This window comes from Podarcis liolepis, assembly GCF_965112155.1.
Source record: "Podarcis liolepis genome assembly, chromosome: 3".
NCBI lineage: Eukaryota > Metazoa > Chordata > Lepidosauria > Squamata > Lacertidae > Podarcis > Podarcis liolepis.
The window spans coordinates 75,927,684-75,953,643 of NC_139557.1; the positions used below are offsets into that span (position 1 = coordinate 75,927,684).

At 43.7% G+C, this 25,960-nt stretch overlaps 1 protein-coding gene and 1 long non-coding RNA gene across 4 annotated transcripts in view; one reads left to right on the forward strand and one right to left on the reverse strand.

Annotated features, from left to right (window-relative positions):
- On the forward strand, positions 1-3,460 carry LOC310704057. Its single transcript, XR_014524535.1, has 3 exons — positions 1-186; positions 1,616-1,707; positions 3,345-3,460. It is a non-coding gene; the product is annotated as an uncharacterized lncRNA (long non-coding RNA).
- Positions 3,302-25,960, reverse strand: part of CAPN9 (calpain 9) — a 26,377-nt gene continuing 3,718 nt past the window's right edge. For all 3 annotated transcript variants that reach the window (XM_083496863.1, XM_083496864.1, XM_083496865.1), the window contains exons 2-20: positions 23,462-23,531; positions 22,715-22,833; positions 22,223-22,356; positions 19,375-19,543; positions 17,562-17,645; positions 15,975-16,060; positions 14,634-14,711; positions 14,257-14,417; positions 13,080-13,237; positions 11,442-11,650; positions 10,512-10,548; positions 10,170-10,250; positions 9,763-9,820; positions 8,717-8,781; positions 7,500-7,568; positions 6,656-6,734; positions 5,782-5,898; positions 4,448-4,506; positions 3,302-3,553 (exon numbers count right to left, since the gene is read on the reverse strand). In XM_083496863.1, coding sequence (XP_083352989.1) covers positions 3,527-3,553; positions 4,448-4,506; positions 5,782-5,898; positions 6,656-6,734; positions 7,500-7,568; positions 8,717-8,781; positions 9,763-9,820; positions 10,170-10,250; positions 10,512-10,548; positions 11,442-11,650; positions 13,080-13,237; positions 14,257-14,417; positions 14,634-14,711; positions 15,975-16,060; positions 17,562-17,645; positions 19,375-19,543; positions 22,223-22,356; positions 22,715-22,833; positions 23,462-23,531 — 1,860 coding nt within the window. In that variant the 3' untranslated portion in view covers positions 3,302-3,526. The remainder of the gene's footprint in view (positions 3,554-4,447; positions 4,507-5,781; positions 5,899-6,655; positions 6,735-7,499; positions 7,569-8,716; positions 8,782-9,762; positions 9,821-10,169; positions 10,251-10,511; positions 10,549-11,441; positions 11,651-13,079; positions 13,238-14,256; positions 14,418-14,633; positions 14,712-15,974; positions 16,061-17,561; positions 17,646-19,374; positions 19,544-22,222; positions 22,357-22,714; positions 22,834-23,461; positions 23,532-25,960) is intronic.

Below are 25,960 nucleotides of genomic sequence, written 5' to 3' on the forward strand. Positions count from 1 at the left end.
TTTCCATTGTCTTGCTGCCATGCTGCTCTCCTGCAGCCATTTTGTTCCATTAATGTAAATTTTGCTGTCTGCTGGTTCTCAGCCAGCAGCACATGAATTCAGTCTCCATATGAGACAAACTCACAATTTCTTCATGTAACTACCAAGTAAAGCCTGCCTTTCAGAGATCATATCGTGAACTGAAATGTGAGTAAACTTTTTGTTACTTTACTCAGAAAGACATTTGTGTCTTTATTCTTTTAAGAGGGATCAAAGGGGACACCAGGAAATAATCTTAACTAAGAGATTCAAACGAATCTGCAAACTAGCTTCCAGCTATATTAAGGGGAATTTGCTCTGCTACATCACTCACTAGCATGTGTGAAGGAAGGATAATATTTATTCAATATATCCTTTCCTACTATCCTTCACATTCCCACGTCTCACCCCTGGTGAGAGATTTACCTGGACTTCTTATTCTTGTGGTTCAGGGTGCAGTGCGTGTGTGCTCAGTTCTGTTGAAATGACAAAAAACATTTCTTTTTCCTCGGTTAATGTATTCCACAGCCAGAGCTACTGAGCTTGGTGGGGACAATTTAGCACCTGTTAAGTAATCAGTGTCCTCAGGTCAGGTTACGTTATTTTTGTCAGCTTTATTGAGGGGAGGCGAGCTACAGAGTAGTGTGTATTGGAGTTGTTTTTTAGGAGTCTGGTTTTCTGCTTTTTCCAGATAAAGCCATTTTTCTTCCACACCATCGCCTCCATCTCACTAAATTGGCAGGGGGTGTGCCATTGTGTGGTTTGCCTCAGGTGCCAAAATGTCTTCAGCCAGCCCTGGATGCTGTTATGGGGCTCTTTGGTTGCAAGGATAACAGAATGCCAAGAAGAAGAAAGAGTTGGGATGATGAAGAAAAAACCCACGGGAGATCATTTATTCTCTCTGTTACTTTAAGATGAACTTTTACCACCAATCTTGATGAACGCAGCAGAAATCTGCTTGACTTCCAGTCCTCTGGTATTATAGACCTGGAGTTAGGAAGGTTGCATTTGGCCGCTTTGTTATGTTGTCTCTGCCAAGAAAGCACAATGCGTCTTGCAAAGCTGGGTGATAGCTCCTGATGCACAGCACTCCTGTCCTGATTTGTTTAGAAACAGGAACAGCCAAGCCCCAGGGGCCTGCAAAGAGGAGTTAAGTGCAGATGAGCTAAGGAGCCCCAGCAGGGTACAATGACATATTTAAGGTTCTGATACTATTCCAGTTCTTGCTTGAGGAAACCAAAACTACATTTGTAATGCCTATCTCCTTGAGGAACTTAAGAATGTGAGCCACGCAAATGAGAGGGTCACAGAACAATGAAAAAAGAAAGCCAGAATCAGTGCCCCTCCAGCCACCCTCTTCATTGTGCATTCATAATTATTTGTGGTCATGATGGTCTTGGAGAGGTCACACGCGATCCTGCTTTCAACATGGTTTGTACCTGCAAATATTTTGGGGCAGTCACACTGCTTCATTTCCAATCAGTAGGTATCCCTAAACTTCCTGCTGAAATCTTAGAACTTTCTAAAAAAACCACCACCACCACCACCCCACAAATGTTCTGGTTTGTTTTCTTGTTGTGCTTGTGTTGCACTATAGCCCCTCCAGAAGGGAAAGAAGCAAACAAGAGAGAGCAGGAAGAGAAGTGAAGACTGTTAATTGAAAGGCCAAAGACAGAAACGGCTACATTGGTATCAACAGTTAATGGATACAGTTGACTCATTTATCCATGAAGTTCACCATTGCCAAGTGATGTAGTGATGTGGAGTTGGGTCGTTGTGGGGTGGTTTAAGTGTTCATTAGTTGGTTGGATTAAGGTTGTTAGTTTTATGAGATAAGGAAAGATTTCTATGTCCTTTGACCCCTGAGGGATTGCCAGCCCACCCTCATGCCAATCATAGTACCCTGAAGCATTACTCATTTATTGGGTTGTTGTGGAAGGAGAACAACTACAGCAGTGGTTTTCAACCAGTGTGCTGTGGCACCCTAGGGCACCTTAAATGATAGTCAGGGGCGCCGCAAGCAGTACAGTGATACGTCAGGTTAAATACTTAATTTGTTCCGGAGGTCCGTTCTTAACCAGAAACAGTTCTTAACCTGAAGCACCACTTCAGCTAATGGGGCCTCCCACTGCTGCCGCGCCGCCGGAGCATGATTTCTATTCTCATCCTGAAGCAAAGTTCTTAACCCGAGGTACTATTTCTGGGTTAGCAGAGTCTGTAACTTGAAGCGTATGTAACCCGAGGTACCACTGTACTGTCCTCTGTCCCTCTTTCCTTCCCTCCCTCTGATGCCCTCTTGCGCCTCTGCCTCCCAAAGGCTTGCACAGCTGTTTGTTGCAGCAGCACAGCTACAAGCTCCGCAGGCAAATGGTGCCTCTGGGGCTGATGCTGGTTGCCAGGAACTGAGGTGGCCTCGGAGTAAGCAAGCAAGCAGGCGAGGGAGCCCAGCCCTTGCTGTTGGGAATGGGCAGATAAGTGGGAAGCCAGGCAAGCAGGCAGACAGGCGCTGTACTGGCTTTTCTTGGGCTTGCTGCATGGAAGGCCTGCCTGGGAGCTGAGTGCCTAGTGCTGAAGGGGAGCATTTCCACCATGCAGGCCCACTGCTGCCACTGCTGCCTCCCCAGGTAAGGTACTGGCCTTTTGCTTACCTCTGGCCAGTGTTGTGCCACTAAGACTGGGGGCATCCTCTTCCCAAGCCCCTGTGGGACAGTGTGAGGAGGCACCTCTCTTTGGAGCAGGGGGAGCAGCTCAGAGACCAGGGGTAGCAACAGCTACTGCCCAGAGGTCTCCCAAGGAGAGGGGAGAGGAGAAGAGGCTGAGGGAACACTCCACAAGGGAGGGTGTTCAAAAATGGGTGAGAGGCTGCCAGCTCTGCAAGCAAGGAGTGTGGCCCCACAGGGGTGCCGCAGAAAGAATGTTGTTGGTCAAGGGAGCCATGGACTCAAAAAGGTTGCAATCCTCTGAACTACATGTTTGACTTATTGTGGGCAGTCTTTTTACAATCCACCAGCATCAAATGTCACTAGCCATCAGTGACATGGGCATTGTTAGGATTATTTGTGAGCTTCTTTTTTCTTATGCATATTTGAAGAATTTAGGCAAAACAACATTAGGACACTTAATGGGAGCAGTTCAGCCACGCGGCAAGTTCATTGGAAACTGACATGATTATGTGTCATAAAAAAAACAATGATTGCTTGGAGCCAGTCATTCCATTTGATGTGAATTGCACTCAATTTCAAAACATATCCATGCTTACTGTGATACACACACACACCACACACAAGTTAAATACTTATCTATATTTGTTGTTTTCTTTTAAACAGGTACTTTATTACACCCCTTTTATGCCAAAATGGCTTCAAAGCAGTTCTGGTAGTGTTGAGGGCCAATATAAGAAAGGGTAGAAGATGCAGGAATTCTGTGATGTTTTCAACCATGGGAGGAACATTCCAAACTTATTTTGAGAGGCACTTTGAACACTGGCTGAAACCCAGACTGGATGTCTTCAGATGTTCATTGTCAAGTTGATAAACTAACAGGAGAAAGAAAGACCAAACATTGCCGTTGAAATATCCAATTTGTCAGAACTCTTGGGCCATAAATCTGATCAGCCTCTTCATATTCTGAATTTGTGACTACCAAAGTATGTATGTCTTGTGGAGGAGGCACTGCGGTCAAACAGGATGATAAAGGAGATCCTAAAGTAACATGTGTAAGATGAGAACTTCCCAGAATGGCAGAAATACAAGACCCTCTGGAACAGAAGTGTGGCTCTAGAATCTGGTGGTTATTTCAGCTTAAGGGAAACGGGAGCCCTCCCCATATTCTGTCACTTATTTGGTTTTAAACTATTTAAATGTTGAGGGCCATAGGCTTGGAGAGACATCCTCAAGTCAAATAATTACCCAGTGGAGGCCCTTCATTGGGTTTTCATTTGCTTATACCAGTAGTAAAATGTGCCCATAAAAAAGTGGAAGAAGTGGGGAATCCTGCACTCAAATAGTTACTTTCTACACTTTTTGGGACACGGGTGGCGTTGTGGGTTAAACCACAGAGCCTGGGACTTGCCGATCAGAAGGTCGGTGGTTCAAATCCCCGCAATGGGGTGAGCTCCCGTTGTTTGGCCCCTACTCCTGCCAACCTAGCAGTTCGAAAGCACGTCAAAGTGCAAGTAGATAAATAGGTACTGCTCCAGCAGGAAGGTAAACGGCGTTTCTGTGCGGTGCTCTGGTTCACCAAAAGCGGCTTAGTCATGCTGGCCACATGACTCAGAAGCTGTACGCCGGCTCCCTCGGCCAATAAAGCAAGATGAGCGCCGCAACCCCAGAGTCGGTCACGACTGGACCTAATGGTCAGGGGTCCCTTTATCTTTACCTTTACACTTTTTACTTAAGGACATATGAGCTTTAGGATCTTGGGTACTTACATCACTTATATTCAGGTTAATGAAGTCTCTGTTTTTCACACTTAGTGCTTGGAACACTCCTGGAAAAAAAATCAACACGTGATGTTGATCTGATTCATACAAATATGTGGGGACAATGCAAGGTAAATGACCTGAGGCATTTAGTGGTACTCATACTTAAGAGTAAACCCACTAAAATTAATGAATATGACTAAGCTAGATCCTTTAATTTCAATGGGCCTACTCTGCAAAACTTAATTGGATGCAAGCTTTGGGGCCAAGATGCAAATTTGCATAAATTAGCACATGCACATTTTGTATGTATAAATGCCATAACTTTCAGAGGGGAAAAACAACCTCCGGCTGTTAGGGCTTAATATAAGCTATCAAGAGAATTTACTGGGCTCAGTTCACGGTATGTGGATTGGGCCTCCTATCTCCCTACCCCATGACTTATTAGCAAGAGCTGCTCTTTTGTATATATTAAAACAAAAAGAAGTCCTTGGGCAAATTAAGATGACTGGTGGGTGTAGTCTCACTGGCAATGTGCTTTGTAGTGTATTATGTGAGCACAGTTAAATACCAATAACAAGAATCTAAAAACCCCCACCAATGTTAAATATATGAAAGGGGGAAAGGGGCTATAGATCGGAAGCCAAGTAAAAAATATCTGTGGCTGAGACCCCTTGGGCCATCCCCCGAAAACACCTTGCCAATATGATCAGTGCCTTACATAAAAACTCTGTTGCAGTAAATGTCAGAAACATGGTGAATGCTGACATTTACAGGTTAGTTTTAGGAGGCCCAATGAGTAATGACAGAAATATTAACATCACTGTGGCTTCCCCTCACCTCACATTTGTACCAATGACATGATAAAGTGTCGTTTACTAATAAGTGACAGAAATAAAGGTGACATTCAAGCATTTACTGAAAGTACTAAATTGACCTTGAGCTTCACTGGGAAATGTCAGAATTTTCTATCATTTTCCCTGCAACTCTTCAGATCTTAAGAACGACCGGTCATTGTTGGCATTCATCAAATGTCTCTCGCTTACTGCAGCAGTGGCAAACATGGCTGCTTAGCAGAGCACTTGCCCTTTCAGCTCATTATGGCACTGAGACACAAGATAAACGTGCTTTCAAACTAATAGTGTCGTAATTATGAAGCAGAATAGCAAATCCAATAATTGTAGAACACTTGTAGGAAATGAACTCCTGCAAAACCAAATGATGAACAAAAACTGTGAAAGCAGTTAGGTGTTGGAAACCCACCTATTGTGTCTATCACATGTCAATGGGAATTAAAAAGCTTTCAAAGAGAACAAATAAGGATAAAAGAAGAAGATACTCACGGCTTGCATTTTCCAGGCGAATGAGGCAGTTTAAGAAGTCATCAAATTCAATCTGGTATTGATCATCAGAGTACCTCAGGACCATCAACTGCAGTAGATAATTATTGAGCTGAAACCCTTCAGGAAAGAGAAATTTGAGCTTCTTTAATAACTCACCGCAACTGCCACTCTTCCAGCAAGCCATTTGAAAGCATCCAAGACAAAGTATAGGACGCAGGATCTATGCATCCTGAGAACTGTGGTTTTAGTTTTTATATAAGCTTCCAGCCCTCGTGATTGTAAAGAATTGATTGGGTGAAACGGGGGGGGGGGTTAATCTAGAGTTCTGAAAATGTAGATTTTAATGCCTTTTATGATTCCCTGTAGTTCCATATATAACTAACTGTTACTTTAACCAGTCATCATAATCATTTCTTTTAATCTTTGATCTCAGCCAGCCAGTTCTGGTCAGAATTTCCATTGGAATCCTGATTCTTTAAAGTACATTCTGCAGCCACCTCAATCTTATTGACTTGATTTATTCTGAGCAAGGAACTTGTTCAAAGGAAGTGTACAAAACATCCTGACTATCCTGTCTTAAGTGAGACCACAGCCCTATATTCATTTTCCTGGGAGTAAGCCCCACTGAAATCATGGGGCTTAACTCTCTTCCCAAGTGCCACTTTGGGCCTGTATGCCTGCTTTTAACAGATGATCTAATAAGGACTCTTTCATATCACATCTAGTGAGGATGATCTTGAAAGGCTGCTGCTCACTCACTGTGTGGGCTCCCTGCCAGCAACACAGTTGCTCCTGCTCTCCAAGCCTCTCCTGCCACCTCTGCCACCTAAGTTCACCTACTGCCAAGGCCAGCCTTTGAGGAAAAAATTGGTACCTGCTGCTTTTAAAGCAAGACGAAGTTCGTAGGAAGACATGGTGCCGGAGTGGTCAGAATCAAAATGAAGGAAAATACCCTGAACAAATGAACAAAAAGAGAAAATTATTTGTAACCCCTCTGAGAAAGGAAGAGTTGATGGGTCACTTAATTGTTTAAAGACATCCAAATGCTCCTTTATATTTGGGCTTCATCAGTCTGTGTGCTCTGACTGGCTATTTAAAAATTAATTTCTTGCTGATTGTATATTGTCCAACTTTTTCAGATCCAAAACTGGGACATGCGGCTTCTGGGACATGCTCCTGGGCACATCACGTAACCTGCACCATGCTCTAGCCTCAAAAAAGCACCTTTTCGGGGCTGGAGTGTGGCCCGAGATGACATGAGATGACAGCACCCAAAATGGCCACTGAGATTTTGCAGGAAAAATGGGATGACCCTTTTTTCCCGGAGAACTTGGCAGGTCACCAGTGTTTTCTCCTCATCATGAATCAGCACTTTCATCTTACATGTTCCAATAGCAATATATTATGTTCAAGCAATGTCTTTTGCTAAAGATTTATTTTTCTTGGCCTCCTTCTGAGGAACATTTGTTCTGACATTTATTACCTTTAAAAAATCCCTTTTTTTGCTCAAGTTTTTAAAAAATATTGCTAATGTTTCCTGTAAACTTTTTGTGGTTTGGCACAAAAGCAAACAAAGAATGTTTCCTAGAAACAGCTTTTTTATTTTTAAGAGCACTGATTTAATATGAAAGTTTTATGGGTCTTTAAAATTGCTTTGTAGTTACTTCAAAAATGCCTAACCAAACAACCGAGAAAACTATGACTCTATATTAACTTACAATCCACTTCTTCAGTTTGTCCCAGAAAATTTTGAACTCATTGAATTCGAGTTTCCCATTTCCACTGGCCTGATGCAGTCCACATTAAGGAAAACAATACTAGTTGTGTCAAGTACCAAAACCAGCCTACATTTATTACTTTATTAATGCAGTTAAACATTTTGAACTAACAGCCTTGTCCTATCAGCATTAACTGCTGCAGAGCACTATTGCTGCATCAAGGACATGCTGCAGAAAACACATGCACAAAACCACCAGCCTAGACAGGCCCTGTTGCTAACATATAGTTATGTGTTGGGGTGGGGTGTAGGCTGTATGCTTGAGCCCCCTTCTAATTCCAGGATCCAGCCTAGATTCAATTCCTGGAATAGCTAGGCTAGCTTCCTGGTGAGGTCATGGACCATTAAAGTAACAAAGGAAGTAGCTCTGTACTAGAGCTGGTAGTTAGAAAGCAAAGGGCAGAGTTGAGAGTTGCTTTATGTGAGCTAGAAGTGGGCAGGCTGCAGGCTGGGCAGCTGAGAGACAGAGCTACACCTGACCTGTTGGAATCCAAGGCTGTGGCTATGGAAGAAGCAATACTTTAGCGGGGTGTTGCTGCCGTGAGCCCCTCCATCGTAGGCTCAGGTTGTACATATGTGTAAATAAACCATATATCATAAAGACACCACAGTCTCTGCTGTCCCTCATTCCAAAGGAGACACGAATCCTGGGTAAGCACCTGGAACCCCTGGGATCTCACACGGCTTGGAGACTGAGGTGGCATGCAACAATATAATGCAATACAATGTCACCAATGCCCTCTCTAAGTCTTCAAATAATTCAGTGAATGAAAACACACAACAGAAACCTGCATCCCCTTGTCCTGAGTTATTTAAATAAGCAACCAATCCTACTTGTAAATGATATTATGGTAGAATGGAAATGCTTGGAGATGCCAAACAATAAAAAAAACCTGGGCTGGGTCTGAATCACAAATATTCCAGTGCTCTTGAAGATGCTTTCGTGAATACAGTTTTGTTAAAATTCATTTCTATAATTTTTATAAGAAAAGCTGCAAAGTCATTAGGACTTCCAAAGACATGCCCTGCTTAAGTTTTCCTCCGATGCACACCAACATATTTTTATATATTGGAAAAAGCAAAATCTTGTAGAGATTATTCTAAAACTTTGTAACAGCTTCACCGAAGGGAATTCCCACACTCGATTTTAAAGGATACATCCATTAGGGAAATGATGTTTCTACACGAGAGGAGAGTTACTTTCTTGAATTTGACGTTATTTGCTGCAAGAGAACAATCACTATCATAAAATCAAATTCACTGTTGTACAGCCCTTCTCTGCCACCCAAGGCTAAAAGAGCGCAGATCCATACCGTACATGGAAAGCACATTCAACGCATATGGCTTCCCCCAAAGAATCCCATGGACCATAGTTTTTTAAGGGTGTTGGGAGTTGTAGCTCTACGAGGGTGAAACTACAGTTTCCAGGATTCTTGGGGAGCAGTCATGTGATTTAAATGTATGGTTACTAAGCAGAAAGGTGAACGTATGGAGTTTCCTTATGTAGAACTGCAGTTTGGTGGTACTGTAGCCTAGGTTTCTATACTGATTGGCAGATGCTTTCCAGGATTTCTTAAATATTTCATTTTTCAATTTTTAACAGTATTCTTATACATTTAAATCATTTTCAATTTTTTACATCTGAGATTACTTGAATCCACAGACTCCCCCCCAACCCCTACCTGTGGTTTCCAATATTTATCTATTTTCCCCCCTATTGCATCTAATTACATTTTTCAAATTCATTTTATATCCTTTTATTAACTTTAGTCTTATTACATTATAAGTGTTATAACAATCCTGCTAACGTTTTTAAATATATGCAGTGCTCTTTAAGGTACTCTATAAATTTCCCCCACTCTTTGCTACATTTCTTGTCATCTTGGTGTCTGATCTTCACAGTCCTTTTCACTATTTTGGCATAGTCCATCATCTTGGTTATCCATCCTTCCTTAGTTGGGACCTTCTTTTCCTTCCATTTCTTAAGGACTTAAGATGCTCTCCAGGATTCAGACGGGTTTATCTCTTAGCCCTAATTAGAGATGTTGGGGATTGAACTTGGCACATTGTGCATGCAAAGCAGATATCGTACCGACTGAACGATGCCCCTTTCCTTTTGCCTAATATTGTGCACACTGTATGGGATTTCCCATCACTATGCGGCATAAGAAATCATTTGCCAATTGGGCTTTGACAGCACTTACTTTTTTTCAGTACGGCGTTCAAAACATATTCAAGTTCCTCTGCACTGATCTCCATGTCCTACAGTGGAAGAAATGAAGGCAGTTGGCAGGTTTGCGGGTTTAAAATGCAATCTACCCATAATGTGCATTCATGGAAATCTGCTCTGAATCAGGACAATGTAGTCCAAATTAGGAACGCAGAAATTTATGCCAAATTAGCCCATTAGGGGATCTAGCTGAGTATTATCTATACACACAGCAGATCTGCAGGGTTCTAGACAAGGGTCTTTCTCAGCCCTACATAGAAACATTGGGGCTTGAGCCTGGAGCCTTTGCATACAAAATGTGGTATTCTGCCACTGAACTGAGCCCTCCTGATCATCCAGAGTTCTGCTTGAATATGATTTTTTTTGTTTGGATGTTGTTACCTGTCCTGCAATCTGTTGGAACAATGTCCGGAATTGCTTCTCTTCTTCTGTTTCTTCTTGGGGTGGAGATGGTTCAGGAAGCTAAAACAACCCAAAGATTATTATTGGAGAAAAACAACAATGAGCGTATTTTAATGCTTCTGCTTACTGTCTTTGGGATTGCACCTTGGAAAAAGAGGCATGTTGTTAACATTGGGTTTGATGGACTCAGTTTTTCTTTATTTTCACCTGGTGTTGCCATAATCTCGGATGCAACAAAACAATAACAAGTAACCTTAGTACAAAGTAATGCCTTTGAGTATGGTGATTGGCCCAATTATTAATTTAAATGTGGTGACATACCTCTGGCAGATCAATGTCAACATTTCCATCCATCTCCCTGTGAGAAACAAATGCAAATCCAAGTTTTTATATGATTTTCTATTTGGAACATTATAAAAAACAACAACCAGAGACAGTGTACTGTGTACAATGTAAATGTACCTCATGCTCGGTTCTTACATTATGGGGAAAGAGTGGTTGTAGGTCCTTATACCTCCATTACACACTGTTTCAGTAACGTAAGAATGTAGAAAGCTGGGAGTGATGCAATGGGAATTACCGCTCACCCCCTCCAAGAGGTGGGCGGGGTTTGCGACCCAGCATGGGGCTTCCTGCGACCAGGGTGCCACCCACCTTGTTCACAGGGTGGCTGATGCCCCACCCCCATCCCAGTGAGCCAATGGGCTGCAGGCTGCGGGTGAGGCAAGGGCAGGAGTAAGGGCCCATGCTCCTCGGTCCAGGCTCACAATTTTCTTTCTGAATGCACTGAAGTGCCTCCAGAGGAAGCGATCGTCTGTACACATTGGTTCATGTCCCAGGTTCTACAATTGCTAGCAACTTACTCTTTAAAAAAAGGAAGCTGGGGATTATGGGCCAATCACCAACCCACTCACAGACACATGAAGCTCCTCTACAAACATTTAGCAGGAGCTGGTTGCAAATGTAAACTTGAACTTGGAATTTTTCCATCAGATGGATGCAATACAGTGGTACCTCAAGTTAAGTACTTAATTCGTTCCGGAGGTCCATTCTTAACCTGAAACTGTTCTTAACCTGAAGCACCACTTTAGCTAATGGGGCCTCCTGCTGTCGCTGGTCCGCCGGAGCACGGTTTCTGTTCTCATCCTGAAGCAAAGTTCTTAACCTGAGGTACTATTTCTGGGTTAGCGGAGTCTGTAACCTGAAGCGCATGTAACCTGAGGTACCACTGTACTTGGCGGTCGTACGTACTTCGCGACAGCTTTCTTCTCAGAAAAAATCCTCAGGCAGAAATCCGCCTCCTGGTGTGGCTCAAACGTGGTAGGGACAACAACGTAATCCCCAGGCGGCAGCGCAAATCGGTCAGAGACTTCCCTTAAGTTGATGTAGGTTTTGCTCCTGGCCTTGGATGCGTGGTAGCGGAAAAAATCCTTCGTCAACTGTTCGTCGTCACTGGGGCTCTGCGATTGGATTTCAGATTGACCCCATTATTCATCTGTTAGCTTGGCAGATATAACAGCATAAGAACATAAGGAGAGCCTGTTGGATCAGGCCAATGGACCATCGAGGTCAGGATCCTGTTCTCCCTGTGGCCAGTGGCGTAGCGTGGGGGGTGCAGGGGGTGCCGGCCGCACCGGGCGCAACATCTGGGGCTTAGGGTTAGGGGGCGCAAATCCACGGGTTAGGGGGCGCAAATCCACGGGTTAGGGGGCGCAAATTACTTGCCTTGCCCCGGGTGCTGACAACCCACGCTACGCCACTGCCTGTGGCCAACCACATGCCTGTGGAGAAGCCTGTCAGCAGGGCGTGAGTGACAGAGCACTCTCCCCTCCAATGTTTGGAGCACAAAATCACACCCATTAGAATGCAAACTCCAGATTCTGAAGCTGGTCTACTGCCCTTTCATTTCAGCCTCTGCCTTAGTGTATTGCCATACATTTATACAGCAAAACGAATATCAAGTGTGGGTCTTCAGTGTGTTGTACTAAGTGGATATATGCATGGGGAACAAGGTCAGCTTGTGTAACGTTTCCCCCTCTTCTCTCCCTTAAGAACCCTCTAAACATGTTCTGGGGGTTCCCCCAACTCTCTAGGGCAGACTTGGGGGGGGGGAGTGAGGAGAGGCATGGAAAGACCCACTGCAAGAGCATATCTCATTCCATGGACATGACGACTTAGCTGAATCCTGAACTATACAGTTCAAAGTTAAATAGGAGACGGCTACATATTGTATTATTATTATTATCTGTTGCACCTATACCCTGCCTTTCCTCCAGAGAGGAGCTCAAGGGGGCAAAAAGGCAGATCCCCCCCCCAATTTATTTCTGCCCTTTTTTTTGCAACAGCTGAAGTGTGCGGCTCTTAATGACACAAAGGGATATGAACTTAACCTTCATACTATGAATTAACTTCATGCCGCATGAATCATCTTCTTCTGAATGGCCACTATATGCCATTCTTTTTCACAACCGGGAAAATTAAAGAAGGGAATGCTTTTCCTGTACCAGCCAGGGTTTTTTGGAAAGCTCCCCACCCACATTTCTGAGGGGTTTCCTATCTTGGCAGTGCAGTGCCAGTGCAGCAAGGAAAAAAGTGAGCACCTGCAGCTATCAAACACACAGGACTGACAGGGACTCAAGTTTAGCTTGCAGATAAAAATAAGAATCACTAAAAACAAGGAAAAAGCAATCATTAAAAAACAATGAAACATTGATAAAATTAAGAAACAAACACACAACATATAGTGATGAAGTGACTCAGCTGCAAGTCACATCAAAAGGTGAGGGGAAAGGCTCAGGGACTATCACCACATCAAAGATGTGTCTTGTGTCAGGTGTTCACCTTGGCCCTGCCCAGAGCGAACCATCACATTGCTGGAGAGGAAAATACCTCATAGATGGCATAACCTATGGTTAGCATTTCAGCTCCCTGCTTCCTGAGTTTACGGCGGTCTTTTTGCATTAGAGCGGCTATAAACGTGCATTCATTTTGACCATCATCTTTTTCTGTCAGCTGGAGCTTGATCTGTGGATTTGTCCAAAACGTTTCTGGAAATTAGAGAGAAAAAGAATGGAAAAACAAACTGAGTGAGAGAAAACGCATGTTCCCATTTTTCTGGTATGGAGAGGGAGAGGAAGAGGGAGAGGGAGAGAGAGAGAGCACATTCAAAGCTATGGCTGTTTATTATTTATGTTTAGTCACAAAAGCATATTTCAACATTGCCATGTCTGCTTCAAGCACATTGTTATAAAATATGCTGGAAATATGCATAGCAATGTTAATCTGGAAAATGCCATTAATTATTCACAATTCCCTCCTCTGAAAGAACCTAATGATAAAATATCTTTCCTTGATAAAATAGATCAGTTATTTTCACTACCACTAGGGCATCACTTGGACCATTAAGAAGAGCTCATCCCTCCTGCCTTTCATGAAGACCAGCAGTGGAGCCTGCAGACACTGTCTGTGTACTGTGGACTAGCATCTTGATGAACCCACCATATTTCTTTCCAAACAATCTACAAAGGCTTGGAACTGACAGCTCCCCTCTGAGTTGAGTCAAAAGTTGTGAATCTGAAAATCAATGAGTCATCAATGGGCAGTAGTGGTGGTTTTGTGGTAGGGCAGAGCCGCCCTCTCAACACCGCCATTGCTGCTACTTACCTGTGTGGTGGTGATGGTGGCGAGACCAGGGTTGTGCACCAGTAAGATCACCATTACCCATTCAATCAGTCCCACAAGTGCACCCAGCCTCACTACTGCCCTGTCACATGCCCTGCTGCTGTCAACAGGGGAATTCCAAGGAAGGAAATGCAAACCGTTGGCTCAGCTTAGCTTTGACAAGCTGTAGCCTCTTAATAATGATGATGAAACTCTGAAGTTTCCAATGTCAAATAGAAAGAGTGGCATCAAAAGCCCCATAAGTATTTATGGAGCTGAGCAGTTATTTAAGCTTATGAGGAGTTGGGCCTCACTGTTCAAACAATGATGAAGAAGTATGGTCTGATGAAGAAGCAAGGTCTTCCCACGGAGAAGAAAAACGTGGCAAGAAATTTCAGATGCACACCTATGAAGTTTCTGCAGCCTCCAGCAGTGGCCCCCCTGACCCAGCTGCCTTGGTGAACTATCACCTCCCATTTATGTGCTGCATTATCCTCAAGGGCATCAGGCGTCAGGTTGCAGATCTCAACTTTGTCGAAATGAGACTGGAAATCATCAAACTTCATCCTATATAAGAAAAGAAAGAGAGATCACACTATGTGGGACTGTGAAGGATATCAACATGCTAAAGATTACCCGCTCAGGGCAGGGGCTTGTAAGCGTGTCTCTGCTTCCCCTCATGTGTTTGTTGAGATGTGAGGAGGACCAAGGAACCACGAAAAAGGCACCCTGGTTTGCTCTTGCTTTAATGCAGTTATCATTTAAATCAGCATATTCACTTACCAGAACTCTCCATCATCTAGGGCTGTCTGATACAAACGTTTTTTCTCAGATGGGCTGATGGAACGCCATTCAGGAGAACTTGAAGAGAAGGAGATAGCCGTCAGCCTGCTGGAGCTCACAGAGTACTGTGCATGCCAAACTCTTGGGCATGTTTACACCATACATTCAAGGTGTATGAAACACACATTTCAAGCGCATGACTTCCCCCAAAGGATCCTGGGAACTGTAGTCCCCCCCCCTCACAGAGCAACAGTTCCCAGCAACCTTAAACTACACTAAATGTGCTTTGAATGTAGCACGTGTAGCTGAGGAGATTTCACCCCTCCCATATCCAAGAATCTGATGTTCTCTGCTGATTCTCCAGAGAGGAGGGGGCGGTTTCTGCTCTCTACTTATCCCGCTCCAGCTGCAGACACTCAGTGCAGTTCAGCATTTTCATTTCATTTTCATTTAGACCTCATTTAGCTCTGTACATAGTTGTGTATTATAGTTGTAGATAGAATAAAGAAGATATTCTACAGAGCTGCTCTCCGAGTTGTTTATGCTCTGCTATACCTTGCTGTGTGTCGACTGTCTTCTTGTGGAAGTGAATCCGGTGCTCACAACTCTAAGCTGTGAGTCCACAGCACTTTGACCTGTTCCTGTGCAGAAGGTGGTCTCTGGAAGTGCTCCCCAGCTTGCCTAGCCCAGTCGGGGCTGAGTGGATGAGTCCAGTTGGTGGCACTGGCTCAAGGGTGCTTCTGACAGTAGCAAGCCCTTTTGAAAGAGGCATCTTTAGGGTGGGTGGCTCCAGCCTGGCTAGACAGATCCACTGAGTAGGTTGAGCTGTCAACTTTCCCCTTTTTTTAAGGGAAATTCCCTTATTCCAAATAGGATTCCTAGCAAGAAAAGGGAAAAGTTGACAGCTATGGCTCTCAGAGAAGGACCTGATCCTTACCTTTTGCTCTGGCTGGCAGGGGCTTGGATGCAGCAGTGAATCTGTCACTCCGCACCTCTCAGCCCTTACTTAGGATTGCTTTGTCCATCAGTACTAATGCTGAAGCTATTTCCTGACCTTGGCCGTTCACTCGTGGATATTTTATCACACGAGTGATGTTTAGCCATTGCATATTCCGCTTCAGTGCCTGTACTTTACTGTGTCATCCAAAATGTCAGGTGCTAAATAATGGGTGATATCAATGAAATCAATTGAATTAGGTAAATGCACTCCATTTATTCCAGTGGGTGTTCTGAGAATGGCTTATCATCCCATGAGCGCGTTGTGTTTTCAATAACTGTTCCCCCACCCCATTTGCAGAACTTGGGTATGTTAAAAGTTCTTGAAACAGTGAATATACTAACTTGTCACTCCAAGGGCCATTCCATTCCACTTGACCCCATGGGTTCCTCACTCGAATGAGCTTCACCTTCTGGCCTTGGTAGTCCACCTAGTGAGAACGGAAGCAAGAAAGAGAAAGAATACAGAACAGCTTTCCAGTGCAAAAAGAAAAGAAAAAGACTCACATGCGTAATCCAAGGACAGCCAGGATGATGCCCTGCACATATGGTTAGACTACAACTCCCATCATCCATTGGCCATGCTGCCTCAGGCTGATGGGAACTGTAGTCCGAAAACATTCTAGAGCATTCCCTGGCTACCTTGACTTAATATAACAACAACAACAACAACAAAATTCTTGTACCCCTCCCATCTGACTGGGTTACCCCAGCCACTTTGGGCAGCTTCCAACAAAATATAAAGGAACACAACAAAACTTCAAACATTAAAAAGTTGAACTAAGACGTTCAACTGAATTTAGTAGGATTATAAAGCAGAGCGGGAAACCCCAAGCTGGATGGCTGAATGCAGCCCTCAAGGCCCTCATTTCTGGCAGCCAGAACTATCCTCAGACTACATCCCTGTCCTCAGAGCACACTGCTTACTAGTTCAGCTTTGTACACAGAGTGTTTTTTATTCAGCTAGAATATGTACTTGAACTCTAATTATTACTTTCGCTTATCTGGATGTAAGACAGAGATGGATTTGTGTACAGTGGTGCCTCGCAAGACGAAAAGAATCCGTTCTGTGATTCTCTTCGTCTAACGGGTTTTTCGTCTTGCGAAGCAAGCCCATTGACGGATTAGCGGATTAGTGCTATTAGCGGCTATTAGCGGCTTATCTGCTGATCGAATCAGCTGATAAGCAGCTTAGCGGTTTAGAAAAAGGGGGGGAGGAGGGAAAAAAAACCAGCAGGAACTCGCAAGACATTGTCGTCTTGCGAAGCAAGCCAATAGGAAATTCGTTTTGCGAAGCACCTCCAAAACGGAAAACTCTTTCGTCTAGCGAGTTTTCCATCTTGCGAGGCATTCGTCTTGCGGGGTACCACTGTATGTGTAAAAATCAGCCTACTGTACAAAGGTGAAATGTGCATCTGTTATTCTGTCAACCATTGCCTCTGCCCTGCTCATCATTGGCAACTGGCCCCTGGAAGGGAATGTGGCCTCCAGGATGAAAAAGGTTCCCCAGCATCTATTATACAGCATCTATTTTGAGAATTTTAGCCTATGGAGAATCTAATCATCCACATTCATCCTGCCATCTTAAACTAAGAAGCAGTTCTTCTTTATAATGCTGAGTAACTCAATTAATCTGGATGACATTCTCTTCACAAAGCAAATCATCAAGCCCCTGGTACTTTAGACCTGAACATAAAGTTGGGTCTCTTTTTTTTTTTGGGAGAGATTCACAAAAATGGGCATGAATTGCCCACGCTGTGTGAAGCCAACTAAAACAATACCCCAGCAATTCAAAAGCATATTATATTACAACTATCTCTGAGCATAAGATAAACAGGCTTGGTTTCCGAAGCCAACCACTCCTCCCCTTTAAATAAAAATAGGTTCCGTCCTCTTCACAGCAAGACAAACCACAACAGAAAAGCCACTTACCTCATCAATACCAGTTACTGAATAGGCATGACCTTTTATAAGTCCGTAGGGTGTACGAGCTTCTGACTCAGCTGCACTGCTGGTCTAAGGCATGGAAATATAGGTTTAAAATACTAGTCTTATTGAAGTAACATCATGTATTTATTCACATGTATATGTAAGAGTGAGAAGAGTGAGTGACCACATTTAGAAGCAAGGGGTTGTATCCAAAGAAAACATTTTGTACGTGGAACATCTTCAGCAAGCAGAATGAAAATTCCCCTCCCTTTTCCCCTCTCCGTGCCCCTAATCTGTTCCATAGCTTTGGAGGAAACCCCAGAGCAGATTTGGAGAAGGAGAAGGGAGGATGTTCTGTTGTGCTTGCAGAAATCATTCTGCGTATGCAGTGATTTAGTTGGAAACAGCTACAGGTAAGGAATGTGAAATACAAAATCCTACAATATAATGTACAGTGATAACATATAAAATATTTAGAAAGCTGGTTAATCGACAATGCAAGTAAGACCTCAAATCATTTCCCAAACACTTGGGGGCGTTGATAGATCCCCAGAAGAGGTCTCTGGTGTGGTGTAGGGGCTAGCATGTTGGGCTGGGCTGTGGGAGATCTAAATCCCTGTTCCGCTATGAACCAACCTTGCCCAGGTTGCTCGCTCTCACCTAACTTTTCTTACAGGATTCATGTGAGGCCAAAGTAGTATTCTGAGCTCCTTCAGAGCAGAATCCAAATGCAACACATTGCGGATGAGTGCTGTGAATGGCTTCAAATATAGATGGAGTTAAGAAGATGGACTAGCATAGAAGAATTAGCTATGAATGGTGTATGGCAGTGGCGTAGCGTGGGTTGTCAGCACCCGGGGCAAGGCAAGTAATTTGCGCCCCCTAACCCGTGGATTTGCGCCCCCTAACCCTAACCCCCAGATGTTGCGCCCTGTGCAGCCCGCCCCCCCTGCACCCCCACGCTACGCCACTGGTGTATGGGGCTTAGGCTGCAACTGTGTGGATGCTTACTTGGAAGAAAGTCTCACTGAAATCTGTAGGGATTTCTGAGCAGACACTGGTTGCTGCTGCTCTTTCTCAAATTTAGATTTTAGTAAGTGCAATTAATTAATTAATTAATTAACATATGAGATAGCCATCTTCAGATATCTTAAGGGTTGTGGAAATTCAAGCAAGCTTATTTTCTGCTGCTCCAGAGGCTAGGACCTGAACCGATGGATCCAAGTTACACAAAACAGGATCCAAGTTCCAACTAAACAATAGGAAGAACTTTCTGGCAGTCAGAGCTGTTTGACAGTGGAACGGACTCTCTTGGGATGTGGTGGACTCTCCTTCCTTGGAGGTTTTTAAGCAGAGATTGGATGCCCATCTTTCATGGGTGATTAATTTGAGATTCCTGCACTGCAGGGGGTTGGACTAGATGACCCTCAGAGTCCCGTCCAGCTCTTGTTGTTGTTGTTGTTTAGTCGTTTAGTCGTGTCCGACTCTTCATGACCCCATGGACCAGAGCACGCCAGGCACTTCTGTCCTCCACTGCCTTCCGCAGTTTGATCAAACTCATGCTGGTAGCTTCAAGAACACCATCCAACCATCTCATTCTCTGTCGTCCCCTTCTCCTTGTGCCCTTCCAGCTCTACAATTCTATTATTCTGTGTATCATGGCAGCATCCAGCAGATGATATGATATACCAACAGCATATTCCATCCCTATTATGCATCAGGGAACTCAGTACTTTGGAGAAATTGTTCATTCAGAGCAACGAAACAGATCTATACAGATAAAACCCCTGAAACTCAGCTTTATCATTTTACTTACATCAATAGAACAGCCCACCATTGAACCTCTTTTCAGAGCTTTTTTTAAGATGTCATAGAAATTTTCTGGAGCTTTTTTAACTTCAAACATTTCTCCAACTCCTCCTGTGAAATCTTCCATTGCTTCAATTGTGCTTCCGCCTTTTAAAGCTTCATAACTTCCATTCAACCTGACAGCGGCCAGAAAAAACACACACACACATATATATACAAAACTTATCATCATCATCATCATCATTATTTATTAAATTGGTTAGTTGCTTTATTTTGTCCAGGGCAACCCAAAGTGACTTACAACCAAAGAAACGGACAAACAAAAACCCCCCACATATATACATTAAAACCAAGAGGGAAAAGAAATACATTTAAAACGTCTCACCAACTTCTAAAATGCCACCTATAGCTAAAGGCCAAAGACCTGGTTGTAGAGGAAAGGTTTTGTCTGGTGCCTAAGGATATGTAATGAAGGTGCAGGCAAACTTCCCTGGGGAGAGAATTCCACAAACCGGGAGCCACTGCAGAAAAGGCCCATTTTCGTGTTGCCACCCCCTGGACCTCTCTTGGAGGAAGCCCATGAAGAAGGGCCTCAGATGATGAATGTTTGACCAAGAACTTGTCCAAGTCTCTTGGATAATAGGGGTGGAATTCATACTATATACCACTTCAATTGCTGCATTGCTGATTGGGATAATCCAGTGCTTTTTTCTGGGGGCTACGCAGGGGTACGCATACCCCTAAACATTTTTGTGAATCTTTGTACTTTTGTCCATTTACTGTACTTATTTTTCCCAATTAAAACTTTAAAATGGTGATTTTCTTGAGTCAAAATGAGAGTACCCCAAACATTTTTAAGGGGGGGGGAAAGCACTGGGATAATCTACTAGGAAAGTCTCTTAGACAAGCCTTACAGAAATCAAAGATTGCTTCCAAAGCATTTCCAAGTTCTTGTACATGCCCAATATATTTTGAAAGGTTTCTGCAGCAGAGGTTCCTAGCATATTGTGCCTTGATGCAATCACCCATTAGCTAGGACAGCATGGTGTGCTGGCTGGAGCTGATGGAAGTTGTACTCATAGAATCATAGAATCATAGAGTTGGAAGAGACCACAAGGGCCATCGAGTCCAACCCCCTGCCAAACAGGAAACACCATCAGAGCACTCCTGACATATGGTTGTCAAGCCTCTGCTTAAAGACCTCCTAAGTAGGAGACTCCACCACACTCCTTGGCAGCAAATTCCACTGTCGAACAGCTCTTACTGTCAGGAAGTTCTTCCTAATGTTTAGGTGGAATCTTCTTTCTTGTAGTTTGGATCCATTGCTCCGTGTCCGCTACTCTGGAGCAGCAGAAAACAACCTTTCTCCCTCCTCTATGTGACATCCTTTTATATATTTGAACATGGCTATCATATCACCCCTTAACCTCCTCTTCTCCAGGCTAAACATGCCCAGCTCCCTTAGCCGTTCCTCATAAGGCATCGTTTCCAGGCCTTTGACCATTTTGGTTGCCCTCCTCTGGACACGTTCCAGTTTGTCAGTGTCCTTCTTGAACTGTGGTGCCCAGAACTGGACACAGTACTCCAGGTGAGGTCTGACCAGAGCAGAATAAAGTGGCACTATTAGTCCAAAACAACTTCTGAAAAGCACAATGCTGGCCATTTCTGAACTAGGTGAATAAACTATGGCTGGAGTATACTATAAATCAAAAGGCACACCACTGTAGCTACTTATAGAACAGCTGTTACATACCACACATTTAAAGTAAAAAAATTCCTTCCTGTAGCACCTTAAAGACCAACTAAGTTAGTTCTTGGTATGAGCTTTCGTGTGCATGCACACTTCTTCAGATACACTGTTGGCCATCAAATGCCAACAGTGTCCTTCAGCTCTCTATATTGGACAAACAGGCCAAACCTTACGCCAAAGAATAAATGGACATAAATCTGACATCAAGAATCACAAAACAGAGAAACCAGTAGGAGAACACTTCAATCTCCCAGGACATTCTATACAAGATCTCAAAGTAGCTGTTTTACTACAAAGGAATTTCAGAAATAGACTGGAAAGAGAAGCTGCTGAATTACAACTCATTACCAAACTTAAAACAATGGAGAGACCTGGTCTGAATAGAGACATTGGATTCTTATCTCATTATACATGACTAAGCCATCTCTCACCTCCTCACCCCTTGCCTTTTCCTGTAAGACCTATTACAGTCGTTAAGAGTCGTCAACAGGCTCATCTCAGCTATCTGCCAATCTCCGATTCCCACCACCCTTCTGAGTAATACCCCTCCCCACCTTCTCAATATATAGAAGGATCTGGCAACTTCTGTTTCAGTGTATCTGAAGAAGTGTGCATGCACACGAAAGCTCATACCAAGAACTAACTTAGTTGGTCTTTAAGGTGCTACAGGAAGGAATTTTTTTATTTTGACTATGGCAGACCAACACGGCTACCCATCTGTAACTGGAACCACACATTTAAAGGACATTACATTTCTTCAAAGAACCTTGGGAAGGGAACTGTGGTTTAATTAAGGATGCTGAAAACTGTAGCGTTATCGGAGGTAAACTATGATTCCCGGGGTTATTTGGAGGTGAAGTTATTGCATACTCCCCATTTTAAGGTTATTACCATGATTCTGTTATTAGCATTCTTTAGATCCTTAGCAGTGGTAGCAGACACAGAGAGCTAAAATAGCAGGCCTCAATATCTGATTTCACAATCAAATTTCACAGACCACACAGATGACAGTGTGAGAGAAGAGTGCAGATAGCAATGAGGTGCAGGTTGTGAAAGCCAAGGAAACCATGAACAGTACCTAGATCACATAACCCACAAGGCTTACTTGGCATAAGCTTTTTCCAACAATGCACTCCAGAATTCATTGTGATCAGCTGAGTGTAGAAAAACCAGCCGGTCTTTGAAAGTGGGCAATCGGTCATCAACGACAATATCCAGCCACTCATTGTGTTGCCAAAACTGTTTGGTAAAGGTAAACAGAATAATCTGATAAGGTGAAATAATATGCAGCACAGTAATTTGTACTTCTTTCAGTAGCAAAAAAAAACACCCCAGCAACAAAACCCACTTAATTTTCTCGGAGCAGTCAAATGGCAAGTCTTGACTAATGGAGCAATCAAAACTCTCCCCCTCAGTCCAGTGGGGCTACACAGAGTGGTGGGGGCACTGTTGCACATGGCAGTCTGGGTGGAAGGTGGAAGGTGGACAAAGAGCAGGAGCTGGTACAGTTATTGGCCCAAACCAGGCTTGATGCCATTGCACAAAGGTAGTGGGGGTGGCTTGGGCATTTGGACATGTATGACAAGAGTTCTCTTACCTGAAAATGAAATATTCCAGCATAGCCTGGTCCAAAATCCTGGTCGAGTGGCACTACTCTGGCTAATGTGCTTTCATTAAGAGTAAGAGATGCTATAGCTGCCAATAGCCAACAGTCACCTGGAAATCAAATAGAACAAAGCACTGATTCCTCTTGTCATCTGGTTCCAATTAACAGGAATTCTTTAGAATTCACATCTACAAAGTGGAGGTCAAAGCTCCCCGTTAAATTATTCCCATTAAACCTTTATTGCTTAGCTATTAAATTTTCCAATGCTTTTTCTTATGGTTGCACATCAGTGTGGCATTATTCTGAACAGCACTCCAGTTTATCTAGATATTTTCTTTTAAAATTGGTTGTATGGTATATAGGCAGTGGGTTTTTTTCCTAGAGGTACTCAAGGGTACTCAGTGCCAGCACCTTTTTTACTAAAAGAAAAGCACTGGGTATAGGGAATCAAATATGTAAGGTGAGCTGTCCTACCCAGGAATCGTATTTGATGCATGGTAGAGGTTTTGTGGTGTACATACAAATGCATGATGGACGTTGGGTGAAAAAGGGCAGGCCTGAAATCTACTCTCTGTATTTACCAGTAATCATTGGATGAGACTGTACACAAGTGAAGCAAAGAACCCACACAGATGAGAAAGTAGAGCCAATGAACTTTAGCTGCGTGACCATATGCACGTCAACACTCGTGTTTCCATGCACAAGGCAGCTACAATTTCAGTGGGAAAGAACACTCACCAAGTTCCCCTTGACAAATGTCCGTTCTTGTGGCGCCTCCAAGAATAAACTGTGGGTCTTTAACGATTTCCTTGAAGAATATTGGAAAAAAAGATAAGTGCTCTGAACAGAATATATTCTGCTGTGCATTGCTGCATCTGTGTGTCTGTTCTGCCCAATGACAGACCTGGAGCCTTGAGCAAACAGCAGACATTAAGATCTGCCAAGTCCTGGCCTTTATTAAATTGTGCATTGGAAGATTAATGGCTCCATAATGATACTATGGCATCATTGTCAATATATGAAGATCCTGCGCTGCTGGTGTCCGACCCAAAAGAAAATGGAAAATTACTGCTGTTGATTTCCTGAATTATGAGACTTCACTAGGAATACCACAGGGCACATTAGCACTCGTGCGTAGGCACAGCAAGTGATTAAAGACTTTTATACTACGTTTGGATATTTAATAGCTTTTAACAAAATATTTTTAGGCTCCTTTCAAGCCCAGACAGGCTCCCAGGGCAGCTTTCAAATCAGTCCACTTAAGAATCCAGAGCAGATTCTTTTAGGAGGGCTTCTGTCTGATATCTCCTCCCTTCTTCTCTCTGCTTACTCACCAGCCATGCACAGCCTGGAGTGGCTAGGATAGTGATGATGATGATGGTGATGATGATGATGATGATGATAATAATAATAATTTATTATTTGTACCCCACCCATCTGGCTGGGTTTCCCCAGCCACTCTGGGCGGCTTCCACAAAGACCAAAAATACACTAATATGTCATACATTAAAAACTTCCCTGAACAGGGCTGCCTTAAGATGTCTTCTGAATGTCAGGTAGTTGTTTATCTCTTTGACATCTGATAGGAGGGCGTTCCACAGGGTGGGCGCCACTACCAAGAAGGCCCTCTGCCTGGTTCCCTGTAGCTTTGCTTCTCGCAATGAGGGAACCGCCAGAAGGCCCTCAGCGCTGGACCTCAGCGTCCAGGCAGAACAATGGGGGTGGGGACACTCCTTCAGGTAGTGGTGTGCTTTGAATAGTAGAGTGGCCTACAAGACTGGAGGATTTTCCATTGCTCTCAGAGGGAATTTCACAGAAAAATACAACTGCCTACAGTGTTTATGTTATGTATTCAGTGGTCTGTGTTTACCTGAGCTTGAGTCAGGACTAAGGATTCTGAGCCCCTGTGTTCTGATTCGATACATGATATCCAATCACATAGCATTTCAGGATTTGGGCTTCTGCCATTGGCCCTTGAACTCTGAGTCGTGATTCGCAGCTTGGAAGTTTAGACAGCCAATCACTTTGGGAGTGGGAGTGGCCCAGGCCTTCAGGAATGTATATAAGCAGTTGCTTTGCCCCTGTTTCCCAGTTATGTAGTTCAACAAAGGTTCTTCCTGTTGTTGCTGTGTATTGCCTCATGGGAACCCACCTACACTTCAGTTTACTTCGGAGGACTGGGCTTTTTGGGTCTATTCATCCATCCTCCTCATCCATCACGCCACTCTTAGCATCAACTGCTTTCAAGGCAAGCAGTTACCCTGGGTTGCCAATATCTGTTTTAAAAAATAAGCTAAAAAGCAGGGAAGGCATACTTGTCTATCTAAAAGGGACCATACATGCTGGTGATAAATACACATGTACTAATAAAATTACTTTGCAGCTCACAATGGATGCAGAGAGATTCAAATTAAGCCTCAGACAAACAGAGGCTTTGTGGGAAGGGAGCCAATGCAGGAACGTGCTTGTGGAGCAGAACCTTCCTCCCCAGCAGGGGAGACAAAGATCGACCATGTCTACACAGTGGGCAAGATGGATAAAGGTGGCAGCCAAGGCAATTAACAGAGGCTGCAAGCTTTACACAGGCTACTGGTAGTTTAAAAATTGAATGGAGCCAGAGGCTGGCATTTTTTCTCCCCCAGAGCATTTCCCTGCTTCAAAGGAAATGTCAGAGAGCAGGTGACCTGGCTGGCTGCATTCCTGCTGCTCAATGCCCAACTGGGGGAGAACATTACTTAGGCCGGTGTGTCATGATTAAAGAGAACAAAAGGCAAGTCAAACCAGCCCAGTCATCGCTGGCACCACCTGCTTGTTCAACACACTGGGTCGTGCAGAGCTTGCAATTGAACCATGCAGCACAAAGGAACAGGCTTGCCCTTAGAGAACACTGTAGTGCCGGGAGACTGGGATAAGAAAGGGATTCCTCTAGACCTGCTCTACAGGCACAACTCGCTTCATTGCACTGTGCAGACATGTTCCTTAGGAGGATGAGGGTGCAGCTGCAGGCAGACTGGCCGCTTCCTTTTCTGGCCACAAGAGTGGAGGGAGCCTGGCTTAATAGATTACAATATAGTGTAAACTTAACTTTTATATGCACTGGGAAACATTTTAAAATAAATAAATATGTGACCTGCTTTATTGTGATATTCACTTTATTGCAGTGGTCTGGTAAGCCTGTATGCATTTCTGAAGCCTGACACAGAATTTGAGGTAGCCGCATGTAACCCATGGAGTAAG